General features: G+C 29.7%; 1 protein-coding gene across 3 annotated transcripts in view; it reads left to right on the plus strand.

The window, feature by feature from the left end:
* The window catches only part of LOC100198652 (tRNA (guanine-N(7)-)-methyltransferase non-catalytic subunit wuho), a 69,630-nt gene that overhangs the window by 18,832 nt on the left and 36,203 nt on the right, over positions 1-14,595 (plus strand). For all 3 annotated transcript variants that reach the window (XM_065797999.1, XM_065798001.1, XM_065798000.1), the window contains 2 exons: positions 7,580-7,666; positions 11,445-11,508. In XM_065797999.1, coding sequence (XP_065654071.1) covers positions 7,580-7,666; positions 11,445-11,508 — 151 coding nt within the window. The remainder of the gene's footprint in view (positions 1-7,579; positions 7,667-11,444; positions 11,509-14,595) is intronic.

A 14,595-nucleotide genomic window follows, 5' to 3' on the forward strand; every position in this document is an offset into this window, starting at 1 on the left:
AGTGCAATCCTGTAACTTTTTGGAAAGCCTTCCTAATGTTTAAAACATTATTTTAAAATATATATATAACGCTAAAACTTATATTTTCTGAGTAATTAAAGTTTATTTATCTAGTAACTAAAATTTGAGTTTTTCTGTTATGTTCCTAAATCCACTTCAAACTTAATTGATTCTTTGTTAACATTACTAATATATACCATTTTTTGTTTACAAAATATTTATATAGGTTAGAATTAAATGAGAGCAAATTATAGAGTGTGAGTTGTTTTTTTTAAACATCTTTGCTTCCAACAAGACTGCAAGCAACCACTAATTTAAATTGGAAGTTACTGGAAGAGAAAAGATTAAGATTGTAGAGCAAGATAACGATTGACAGACAACTTAAAGGATTGCAAATTATATGAATTAGGAAGGCAAGATGAAGGAATTCCAAAGAACTGATGTTTAAGGAAAAAAACTAGATGAATAAGAGTTTTTGGAGCACTTAAGAACAGTCATAGAAAAATGATTAAACTTGATTGAATGACGAGTAACACGAGGATGAATTTTAGTAGATAGCTCCGGAGAACACTTCTGCAAGACTATAACAAGTATGTTGTCTGGGCCACAAGCTGTAGAAGGGTCTAAGCAGTCAAATCACTTTGGATGCAGAAGCTGGAGTGATACGAATGTCAAGCAATAGATCAACCTGTTTGAGGACTATATCAGGTAAAACGCAACTAATGGAATCAAAAAATGGAATCAAAAAATGGAATCAAAAAATGGAATCAAAAACGCAACTAATGGAATCAAGAGATGATACTGATGAAAAGTTCTTAGCAAACAATTCAGCTTTGTTATTAGGAGAGGTAACAAAGTCCATACAAGAGAGGTGGAATTACAGATTTGCTCTTATTATTGATACTATTAAAGATTCTCCTGAAGTACGAGAGCCTAGTTTTTGTGATGACATACAAGATTTCATGACCTGAGAATAGCGGGCTTTGGCGTTAGACAAAGCCTTTTCACAATGGTTTCTAGCAGTAATAAACAGATGTCTGTTTTCTAGAGAATTGTTTTGCTGATAGATATGGAAGTAACAGTTTCGATTGGCAATTGCAGCAGCACAATGTGAGGAAAACCATGGAGAAGAGTGAGGCTTGACCTGGAGTCGTAAAAATGGAATAAAAGATTCCATGCCAGATGAAGAAGAATGAGATATTAGTTTTAGAGAGATCAAACTGTGATCAGAAGCACCTAAGGATGATTGTGGAGAAACTGAACACTGACTAGGATCAGAAACAAGGCATAAGTTAAGTAGAGAAGGTAAATGATTCGGGTTATCTGGAAAGCGATTTGGAAAATTGACTATTTGAGTTAGGGCTTGAGCGAGGCAAAAGTTGTGGGCTTTAATGCTTGCAGAGTCATTGACACTACAGCCAATCCATTCAGTGTGATGAGCATTAAAGTCACCAACAACAACAATATTAGCTGACAGATAAAGAGAGAGGGCAATTTTGATCAGAAATAACATCAAAAAAAGTGCAATCAGATGAAGGAGAGCGATATTGAACAAAGAGAAACGCGATAGAGTGAAGTGGTGCTAAACGAAAGCACATAAAAGAATAATCTGTGGATTCAAACCTAGTTTCTCGTTAAATGGGTGAATTTTTACGAATGTAAATGCCCAGGCTTGGCATTTACATTCGTAAAAATTCGAAAAACTCGAATTCATAAATATGTGACTATTGGAGTCGTAATGAATTAAAAGAAGATAACTATCAACACTGAGATCACAAGATGAGACAGCTGAACTCAAATTAGTCTCACAAATGCAAGTAGGTCTGGTAAACTTTGCAATAGATTAGACTCGACAGGAAAAAGTTACTTCGAAGACTATGAATATTAGTGAATGATTGGTTTAGAGAACTTGGTGATGATGATGGTTTCTTGTGTATTATAGTTTTTAGTACTTTATTTATTTTTAAATTTGTTAAAGAACTTGACTTAAAACATAGATAGTACTCAGTACACTGTTTAATAGCCTAAGCAATCGCCTCATTACTATTAATAAACCCTAAGCCGTAACAAAGGGCTCCAAATGTGGCCTCGGCAATGCACACCAAAAGTACAAACAGGGACACCATCCATGCGAAACATGGCACTTTTAATACTTTGATATTTTTCAGCTGTTGATGGAATCAGCGTTTCTGAGAGCTACCACAGAATTCAGAAACCTGACTACCAGCCGGCCTCAGAACCATAAAACTGAGTTTTAGAGCTGCACCCTAATTAGGAGATAATAGAATGAGTTGCCTAGTCATAAAAACAGAGACACAGGCAAAACCCATGCTTTGAGTCAAGAAGATCCAGCATTCATCATCCTAAACTCAACACAATGTATTAAAAATACATCTGCGCCAGCCTAATAGATAAAGAAGGGTTGTGAGGTTGGTCAACAGATAGAATCTGTTTAAGTCTTTGCCTAAGAGGCCTTCTTCAAGACAGCAGCCAGATGCATTTAACATCTGCCCAAGATGAGTATTTTTATTGAGACAACCATTTCTAGCCTTTACTCAAACAAGAGCCCTAAGGCAGGGGGTGTTTTAAGTCGGAGTTGGCATTTCCTAGCCTTGGTTTATAAAGACTTATCCTACAAGGCAGCAGGACATGCAGCAGATTGTACTGGTTTACATAATACCAGTAGCAGGATAACCTTACCTGACAGAGTTTTATTATGAAAATAATAGACAAAACATATACGAATTTCCATGCATTTTTTTTGAATTGCCTATATATATACCAGGCCTTGGCGGGAAAAACTGAGTTCGAGAGCGGAGAAAAGCTCTCCTTAAACAAATATGGCAGACCATGTGAGCAGCTCCTCTAAATAAGTTTTTTACAACAGGATTTGGTTGATGCGCAAGCTATCTGTTTATTTGTTAAAAAATTGCCTGTTAAATACAAAATTTGATTTTATACTTGTTACAAGCATGTTTGTAATGTCAATTTTACAAGAATATGTAAATATTCTTTGTAACATTAATAAGTGTTGTTTATCGTGATGTGAAAAACAGTTTTTTCACTAACTGTTCATTTAAAAAAGCATTGTAGTTTATTATGCAATTATTGTATTATTTCGTTTTATCCAGATTATGTCTTTTGTGTTTTTCATTTTAGTTAATACAATAATGGTTTTCTTTGATAAACAACTTTGCGAACTTAACCATATTTTCATAAATATTATATTTATATTATATGACTGTTACGCAAAAAAAAAAAAGAAGCAAAATAACACATTTTATAAGCTAATTTGTAATTTTTAAAAAATACATTTATTTTAAATTTATTTAATGTAGTTTGCACGCGAATTTATAATTTTTTTAATCATTTTCTAAATTGGAAAAAAAAAGAAAATGATTTATATGATGAAAATAATAAAACCTTACAAAAGCAATAAACTGCTTCCGTAAACCACTTTAGGGTAGTGTGGGTGAGAAGCTAAAGCTTCCCGCAGAGGCCTGATATATATATGTATGTATATATATATATATATATATATATATATATATATATATATATATATATATATATATATATATATATATATATATATATATATTAGGCCGGATCATAACTTGAAAAAATTTGGAAAATTTCTTCGGGAATTTCCAGTAATTAGCTCTCAAATACGCTGAATGCAATGCTGCAAACCGTTTTTCGCTACTGCTTTGCTATACTTTGTATTTTTACCTTTGAAGTTTTCAAATAAATTAACTTAAAAACACTCATTTGTTACATAATTTATTGATTGAATTTATAATAAAATTCAAATAATTTGAACAGTCAAAACAATATATCATTAGCAAACGTTGATTAGAAACTATACTTAAATGTTCTTAAATTCAGATTTTGTGTCAAAGTGAGGCATCAACTTGCGGCGCTCCAGTTGAACGCGAATATAGCCATCACGATTTTCATGACCATAAACTTTGGATGCTGATTCAGTCACAATTTTAATCACACATTCAACACTTTGATTGTGACATGGAAATGGCTCAATGTCAATAACTATGTCTTCAACTGACGAAAGCCATGCCAATATTTGTACAGTTGGAATATGTTTTGTCAGAACAGGTTCCAAGCGGGGCTGTGTTTGCCAGTCAATCAGTTCTTCATAACTAGTCGCTTGAAATTGTATCTCAGGGAGTTGAAATTTTCGATTTGGTATGTCATCTTCATGAGCACGAAGAATTCTCTTCAACGCAAGCTTACGGATCACTTGACGGTTGTCTTTGAGCATAGCCAGAATAATGCTCTCGATATGAGCTGGGTAGCTATTGCGCTTCAAAACTTGCTGAACAATTATTCGATAATGCACAGAAAGAAATCGTGATGTTTCTATCATTTTATAATAGTGTGGAGCAGCATTCCAGCAGTTTGAATGTTTCTTAATGTCAAACCAAGCAACCGCATATGAATTCACAATAAACTTAGCCAAAAGTATTAGTTCATTCGATGGATCTTCAGTAGATATATAGAGGCGTAGAACACGGTTTGCAAGTGTCAACCACCTTGCATGGTTTAGTCGCCCAGATGTTCTAGAATTAAATCTATTTGGTACAACACCTGTCTTCACCGCATTAACAATTTCAAAAAAGTACAGTTGATCACTGCTTAACAACTGCTTATTGCATATAATAGGTTCACCAACAAATATGGCAAAGCTGACTATGGGTTTCTGAACAGACATTGAAATAAACTTGCCAATTGGTCAATTAAATGAATGGGGTCCAGTTGTTGCACCATCTAAGGAGTGAAAAAGATGTCGCAAAGGAAGCTCGTTCAGATGTAAAAGACAAATGGACCAGTGCAGTGGTCGACCAAGTTCAATTTCCATTCTGCGTATAACTCCATTGTTTAAACCAGTATTAACGTTAGTTGAATCAGAACCAATACAAACAAGGTTCGTGCAGTCAACAGTATCAATTATTGAATCTGCAATGGATTTGGCTGATCCACTTGTTGGCGTACAATGATCAACATACTTTGAATTTGGCTCTGATAAAATGGAAATATGTTCCTCAGAAATCACAGTCTGCCTATCCCCCTCAAGTTTTAAAGTCTGATCTTTCCTTCCATCAAAATACAATCCAGTAATTCTACAATCAGCATTTTTACAGGATGTTCTCAGTAGTTTTCGTTCTCTGCGAATTTTATTCCGATCCACTGGCCCCATATGTTCTATACCAAAATCAACCAGAGTTGCTGATACAATCGCGGCAACTGCTCTATCTGATATGCCAAAATCATCTGCTTGTAGCGCAATATTTTTTAAACAACGGTTTTTCAGACGAGTAGATGTGACTTCGGTATCGACATCTGATACGGAAGGGGAATAAGTTTCGGTGTCAGAATTGTTGTCTGTTTCATTATCTGATTCATTATCAGATGCTTCAACGACTCTGGCACACTTAACTGCAGTCTCTTCCTTTGATAATGAAACAGATTTTCGTTTTAAACGCCTCTCAGCACGTGCGGATTCCTTCTTGTCGATTCCAGCTATTCTGCCAACACGTATAGTGCGTTGATCAGTTAGGAAGTCATGCTCAATTGCTGGCACCTTCAGAACCATTGGACAGCAACAAGACGAAAGTTCTTTGCATTTACACGAACAAATGTCAAACAATGTGTCAAGATCTTTTTCTATTTCATCTTGTTTGACTGTTGCAGACTTTGATCGAATCACTTTCTGAACATTGCCTATGTACTTCTCCAGCTGTAATTCTATGCCTCGAAGATTTATAGTAGGAACTGATGCTTTAATCCATATCTGAGAAAGTTTCTCTGCTAGTCTCTTACAAACAGATCGTAGTGGTTCAGTTTCATAATTCTTCTCAGACAAGTATGCTTTGCCTACTTGCTTGTGGGTTGGCAAGCAAAAATTGGGTAATTCACGACCTTCTCCAAAAAGTATATGACGATTCTTTGAAGCTTTAGATCTTGAAATCATTATTGTTTTACAATTTTATAACATATCAAAATTTCAGTTAATTTCTAAAAATACAAGATGAGACAGATAAATTCTGCAATCAGTTGATAAAAGCAGAAATTAATAAACAATCATATAAAAATAGAATAATATAATGATAATAATAATATAATAATATAAAGTTATAATAGCGTTGGAGTTAATCATATCATTAGGGTTAATTTAGTTAGGTAGGTATAGGTTTGGTTCAATTTCATAACCTTGGGATTATATCTAGTATTAGGGTTAAATGCATGTTTCAGTTAATGCATTTACTAAAGTAAATATACTTAGCATATAAAATCTTAAAACTTAAAAATGCAAAGTATAATCAATTCTTTAGAAATATTTTTTTTGTAAATATTAAACAACACTATATCACGCCACTTTTTACAAATTCTAAAAAAAATTAATTTTTATGATCCGGCCTAATATATATATATATATATATATATATATATATATATATATATATATATATATATATATATATATATATATATATATGTATATATATATATATATATATATATATATATATATATATATATATATATATATATATACATATATATATATGTATATATGTATACATTTAATTGTGTGTATATATATATATATAGGTATACATATACATATGTGTATATATATATATATATATATTGTGGTGTTGGCCGACTCTACTGTGGAGAATTGAAAGGTGCAATAGATTTTTGGGTGTCAGACTGTTCCGGAAATCATAGTGAATTGGTAAAAAGCCTAGGTGTTGAGGGCAAAAAAATTTAATACTGAGCATCGATCATGCTATCAATAAGGTATAGAATAGAAGTTCAAAAACTGCTGGATACATCAGCTGGATAGAAAGCATTCACCTCTTTCAATGGAAATAGTTGGAATTGACAAGAGAAGAACAGTCAAACCAAGAACTAATAAATATGATTCAAGCTAGAGCAGTGTGCAGGAGTTTTCAAAGAAAAATTATCACAACTGAAAGAAGCTAGAAGCAATGCTGATTTAAACTGTGGCAGAGGAAAGTTTCTTGCTGCTTATCTTGGCTGAAATTATAGACACATTGATTTAACAGTTAAAAGATATAGGCTTTTTCTCTCCAGTCATCAATCCAGACTCTAATGATGTACAGAAAGTTGATGTATGTATTATTAAGTTGCATGAGACATAAGCATGGAGCTGTTTTTGAATATGCGATTTTTGTCCCTTTTATAATGTTCCGGTATCTGCATCTTATGATAGCAAGTAGTTATGCTTATTTATATTTGTGTATCTTGGGTCCACTGAAAAAAACAATCTCATTATTATTTTTATTTCTAATACTTGATCAAATTATGTAATCAAAAATAACATTTTCATGAATTATTACATTACCCAGGGCTCGAAGTAATGCAAAAAAGTCTATAATACTGACTTGCATGGACTTTTTATTTATCTTTAAAGGTTATTTAAACTATAAAAAATGTACTTTGAATTCATTTAATTCCTTAAAAAGAATTTTTATAAATTATTTTAAGAATACTGTTTAAGTTCAATACATGCATATTTAAATATTTGTAGGGATATAGGAAAGCGTCCAACATGTCTTTCATTTGAACATGATAAAAATACAGTTGTTGTTGGGGATAAAAGTGGAGATGTATATCAGTAAGTACGTTTTCCTTCTAGATTCTGCAACTTTATGAATATATATATATATATACACACACACACACACACACACACACACACACACACACACACACACACACACACACACACCTCGGAATTTAAGGTCTTCTAAAAGATTAAGGTCAGCAAATTTTTGCCTACCTTAATCTTTTAGAAGTCAGCATCTGGTCAGCAAAAAAATTTGATATAAACGCCTTACCATAAAACATCAAAATGAGGTCTTCAATTTTTTGCCGACTGCAAACAAAAAACAAAATGAATGCTGACCCTAATTCCGAGGGTTATATATTTATATATATATATTTTTTATATATATTATATATATGTATATTATATATATATATATATATATATATATATATATATATATATATATATATACACTGCGACCATTTTCTATAGACGCATGTGGATTATGTCTTAAAAACGTACTTAACTTTATTTTTATAGTGTATTTCAATAAATTATTAATAAAGTATCAAAAAACAATAAAAATTATCAAAAAATAATATCAAATTTTAAAAGAGGTCAATCATAAAAGAATTAAGTTCAAAAGATAGCTGACTATTTTCTATAGACGCAGTTCACATTTTTTAACAAAACTATCCAAAAAAATGTTTTTATCACATATTTAGTACTCGATTGGACCTCCTTTGCGCTCAATTACTTGATAAATTCGTTTTGGCTTACTTTCCACCAAGTTTTCCAGCACTTCTGGCTCCAAATCCTCCCAGCATTCTGACATCGCTACTTTTAGCTCTGCCACAGAGTTATATTGCTTCTGGTCAGCATAGATACGTCTTACAATGATTCCCCAGATGTTTTCAACAGGATTTAAATCTGGACTGCGAGCAGGCCACCACATTTGCTAGTTACTAGATTAGTTACTAGTTACACATTAGTCTAGTTACTAGAATGCTGGCGTTGTCTTGTTTAAAAACAAACTTTTTGCGTCGATATTTATTTTTAAATGGAATTAAACATAATTTTAGCACATCAATGTATTCAGAACTTTACATTTTGCAAGATGTAAATGCTAAATTTAACTTTCCTGTTGCACAAATTCCAAGCCAAACCATCAAAGATCCACCACCGAAATTCCTTGTCGAAAAATATTGGGGTTCTTTCCTCAAATCACGCCAGTAGCCACTAAAACCATCAGGCCCATTAAGATTAAACTTTTTCTCGTCCGAAAAAATTACCTGGTATTGAAAACAAAAATATTCAGCTATTTAGACATCTTACGTATTCATGAGAATTTAATCTAAAGTTTCTTACTTGTTCCCAATCGCGTGCCATGTTTTCGCGGACGACTTCCGTCCGTTTCTGTTTGTGAACGACCTTCAAATTTGGTGTTTTATTCATTTTTGATCGTACAATGTGTGGGATGTCTTTAAGAACTTTTCTAATCGTCTCCTTGCAAACATTTAAACCCATATCTGACTTAGTTGTTTTCAAACTTTTTGATGAATTTGATGCGAGTCGAACAATTCTGCGTTTTTCACGGTCTGAAACCCTAGATTTCTTTGGTTTCCTCTTGATTGTTGCATAATCTGTTGGATTTTTCAAGAAATTACGGATAACGTGATCTGATCTCTTCAATCTTCTAGCAATTTCTCGATTTGGAACTTTTAATAATATCGGTAAGGACCTTTCCTTTCGGCATTTGGTTAAGTTCAACTTAATTTCGACTCACAAAATAAAAAGTACTACAGAATATAAGAAATTTGCAACAAAACTCGTAAAAACTTTAGTGCGTCTACAGAAAATTGCTCATCAAAACTCGTAAAAACTTTAGTGCGTCTATAGAAAATTGCCACGTGAATATTAAAAATTTAATTATTTTAATACAATCAAGACAATTAATAATCAGATGCATAATGGATCATTGTTTTCTTACATAAACTTATTCAAAAGTACCGTTAGAACAATTTTATTACAACTGTATCACTGTAAATTCGCTAAATTCTACATGCGTCTATAGAAAATGGCCGCAGTGTGTATATATATATATATATATATATATATATATATATATATATATATATATATATATATATATATATATATATATATATATATATATATATATATACACATATATATATATACATGTATATATATATGTATATATATATATGTATATATGTATGTATATGTATATATATATATATATATATATATATATATATATATATATATATATATATATATATATATGTGTGTGTGTGTTTGTGTGTGTGTGTGTATTATGCAGCCCTCAAAATTTGAAGACTTAAGTTCCACACAAGACTGCTGTACCTAGCTAACTGCTGGTTGACGAAATTTTGTTGTGAAACATTAAGTTTGTTAAATAGAATGGGATAATCAAACACCATTGAGGCAATTGAAGCGTTATACATTTTAGGTACTAAGTTTGTGTTTTATCTACATATTGCTGGTTTTTACACAACTTTATTAATCTAATTTATATTAGATTTATCCAATTCTGACTAGTTAAAATATTTCATCTTTGCTTTGGACCAGAAGAAATTCTCAGTTTTAAAAAGTTATATAGGCCTTAGTTTTTATTTTGACAGCAATAGAAGAAGTTGTGTACTTGAGAATGAATGCACTTTGTGTTTTACACTCAACATCAGCTTTTGCGCAGTCTTTTGGCTGGACTTTCTTGGTAGCTCTAATCCATTTCAATGAAGTCTAATCCATTTGTTTTTGAAGTCATGGATGTTTTTAGCTTCTTTTACATTGAACCTTAATTTTCCATTGACAAAACCATAATATCTTTTGATAGGACGCAATTCTGGAAATTTGGTGGATTGCAGTGTTTTTCAATGAAATCTACTTAATATTCTGTTAGCTAGTTTAAAGTTGTCCCAAAGTAGTGAAATGATGCTAAATTAGACCATAATAAAAGATAACTTTTATGAGTTATCAGTTATTTTGGCTGTTATTTTATCTTAAAAATGGCGAAAGACTGCTAAACTGAGAATTGTGTAGCAAGTTTTTGCATTCTACTCCATTTATATTTGGAGTTCAGTTTGTTGTGATTAATTGCTGAATTATATTGGTCCAACATTTTATTGCTTTCTTCATGACAAATAACTTTTTTTCTTTTTATAAGATTTATGGCCACAATTTTTCTTCACTCTTTGTATAGTGGAAGCCATTATCTTAAATTTATTTGCTAAAGTTTGAACTGAAATCTTCAGATTTCTGTCTAATTTTTCACTTTTTTTAACAAGATTTCATCAAACAAAAACTTTTTTTCCTCCACTTCCTGATTTTCTTTTGATTTTACCAGTGTTCTTAAATAGTTTTCAATGCTTTGTACTGATCTCAAAGCAATCTGTATATTTTTAGAAATTGGTTTGTTTGATACACCAGAATTTTCAACCTGAAAATGCAAATATATCTCTTGCTACTTATCTTGATTTGATGATATTTCTGTTAAAACTAATTAATTTGAAAACAGAGTTATTTAACTTTAGAATAATACTAATACAATGATATTTTAAAACAATCAGCTAATTAAAGTAATCCACGTTTTCCGTTAACACCACATCAAAACATGTGTTTTGATGTCGTGTTTGTATCAAAGCAAAGTTAAAGTTTTATAAACAAAATTTCTAAATAAAAAAAACATAAAAATAGTTTATTTTTGCAATGTAAAAAAAAAAATGGAAGAAGCATGCATATAATTTACACATGAGATTTCATTTTAATGATTATTTTTTAACAGTATTTTATGTAACAGATGCGCACTTAAAGAAACCAAACCAAAGCTTCTTCTTGGGCATCTGTCAATGGTATTAGATGTGGTAAGTTTATTTTATTTATGCATCATCACTAATTGTTTGATATAAACATTTTTATTATTAACATTTAATTTAGAGGTTATAGTAATATAGAGATAATACAGTAATATACAGGGTGTTAGCCAGGAAAAAAATTCATACAGCGTTTTAGCGAATTTGGGAATTTAGGTGCGGCTAAAAAAAAAAAAGGTCATTACATTCTGACATCTAAAAAAGTAGATTTTTTAGATACAGTTAAGTTTCAATAAAAATTTTCTTTTTTTGCTGGGTTATTCATAGGAATATTTTTTTGTTTTATTTTTCAGGAATATTTTTATATTTTATAAATGTTTAATTATAATTATTCAACTTGTTTCATTTTTAGCAATTTTTGTCAGTTTTCATTTTTAAATTGCTTCTCTCCTTTGTTTAACTTTTACGAAGGAAAACACACAAAAAAAATTATTACAGGTTTGTAGAATCCGTAAAATTGTAATTTTCGTAAAATCCAGACGTTTGACAACCCTAATTAAATGGAAAGATTTTGATTATTTCAGATTTAAAATACTTAGTATTTTAAAACTAAAAATTTTAAAATACTTAAAAAATTTTAACTTTTTTACATAGGTAATCGTATTATTGTTCATCGTATTTTATATTACAATTTTTATCATAAGATAAATTCAAAAGGTAAAAAACTTATTTAAATCGATAGCTTTTAAATGAAAGTTAAATTAAAGTTTCCGAAATTTTAATAACTTTTTATTGAAAAATTGGTTGGATCGCTAATTTCCATCAAATATAATGCTACTTTTATTTAAATACTTGGTGTAGTTAAGGTGATTTACAAATTATTTGAATTTATTTATTTGAAATTAGCATGGTTATGTCCAAACAAAAGCTTTAGATGTTATATTTTTTTTCGCTTCAGGTTTTTTTTATGTTTGAAGAATTTTTCTCTTTTTTATATAATTTTCTAATCCTTTTTACTACCCCTAATTTTGAATATAAAGAATACCATTTTGGAGCCTTTAGATCACTTTCGCTCATCGGCGTTAACATGAATTTAGTTAAAATCTTTTGAAAAAGTGCCTTAATTTACTATAGATCCTAGTTCTAATCGTTTCTGACCTATTAACTTTATATAGTTGTCAAAATACAATATTTCTATCAATTTTTACAAAAAATACAAGAAATCTGACCAAAAAAGAACTTGCAATCAAGAAATAAACTTTAAAAGTTTTTAATCTATGAACGCCAATAAACTTTAAAAGTTTTTAATCTATGATGTTCATTTTACCTAAAAATTGTATTTATTTAAAATCTTATACGAATTTGGACAAGCGATTAGGATTTTAAGAAGATTTAAAAAAAAAAATATACGGTCTGGGTTTTTTTGCTTCAAACATTTATATTTTATGATACCGCAAAATTTATCATTTTATTTTTTTTGTCTTTTCATGATTCACAGACCTGATCATTTAACAGAAATATGTCGTAGTCAACAAAATATCATACAGACGGGTATGTATGATATTTTTAAAATTGCCTAAACTACACCGAGTAAGTAACAAAGACATTTAAGGGGCAGATCGATTTTTTTCAATTTACAAATATACATTAAATATCTACATAAATTTTGTATTTGTAAATTTAAAAAAAAATTAACTATTGTAATTATTGTAAACATTGGTTATTAATTAATAATATTATAATATTAATTTATTATCTTCTTTTATGTTTTACGCAAATATAACATATACAATACGTTTATTTTTGATTTTTTGTTGTTGTTATTTACCAGCTAACTTATTTTACCGAAATTATTAATAAATCTTTTAATATAAAAGAGTTATTAACTTATTTTATATTATAATATTTATTAATATGCAAGTTTTATTTGTAACTTTCCTAACTTAAGATAAAAAGCAAGAATGTAAATAAAGAGTTTTTGAATAACAAAAATAAATTAATAAAATAATTTATTAAACGAATTGAACAATTTTAACTGGAGAATAACTGACGTCAATTAAAAATTAAAAACAATTTTTTTTTCAACTTTTGAATGAATGAACTTGCTTGTTAATGACGACGCTTTTTTTTCACATTTAAAAATCAATGTTAATTCTTAATTGATTAACTTAATTCGTTTCCTTGTCGTTCGTACTAATTGCGTTTTATACTAGTCTAGCGCAACAATTTAAATCTGAGACTGATTTAATTTTTTTTTACTATGATCTTAAAAACCTTTGGGAATTTTAAACCAATTGGGTAACCGCATTATACGCAGCGCCATCAGGCTGGCTAACACCCTGATATAGTAATAGCTTGATATTGACTGGATTTGATAAAAAAAATTTATCAAAAAATTTTTATATTAATATAGTAATAAATAGTAATAGTACATATAATTGGTAGACATTCAATATAATTACAAATATATTGGGACATAGTAGCTCACAAAAGTCTGGGAACGAATTTATTTTCGTGTTTTTTATGTCATACTACATTTAACATGCATAACAATATGAAACCCGATTTTAAAACCTATAATAAAATGGATGAGATGTTTTTCTAAACTTATTGTGTTATGAAAAATCATAACTCAAAATGATTTGATTATTAAAATGATTTTTTTGTACAGTGTATGAGTTTTATTAATTTGTTTCAGTGATGCTGTTTAAAGTGTAGTTAAATTAATTGTGAACATTAAACATTTATATTTACCTTTTATGCTTTTATTATTTCTTTTATGCTTAAGCAAAACTTTAAATTACAAAAATTAAAATACAAAAAGTATGATCAATATTTTCTGTTTCATAATTGTGGAAGCATTTTTTTTAAATTATTTATTGTCTAGGAAACACATTTTTTTTTTACCCTGCAGGCTCAGACAGGAATGGCAGATTTTTTTTGTTGACAACTTGACCACAGCTGTTTAGATGTTTTGATGATTCAAACATTTCAGAAATTTGCTGCAAAAAAAAACGCTAAGCTAAACTTAAACTAGAAAAAAAATTAAAAAACAAGAAAAACAATTCCTTACCAAAAAGAAAATATTTAAAATAAAACACAAAAAACTCAAACTCAAGATTTTGTTACGTTTTTAAT

The sequence above is a fragment of the Hydra vulgaris genome, chromosome 05 (genome assembly GCF_038396675.1).
Source record: "Hydra vulgaris chromosome 05, alternate assembly HydraT2T_AEP".
Lineage (NCBI taxonomy): Eukaryota > Metazoa > Cnidaria > Hydrozoa > Anthoathecata > Hydridae > Hydra > Hydra vulgaris.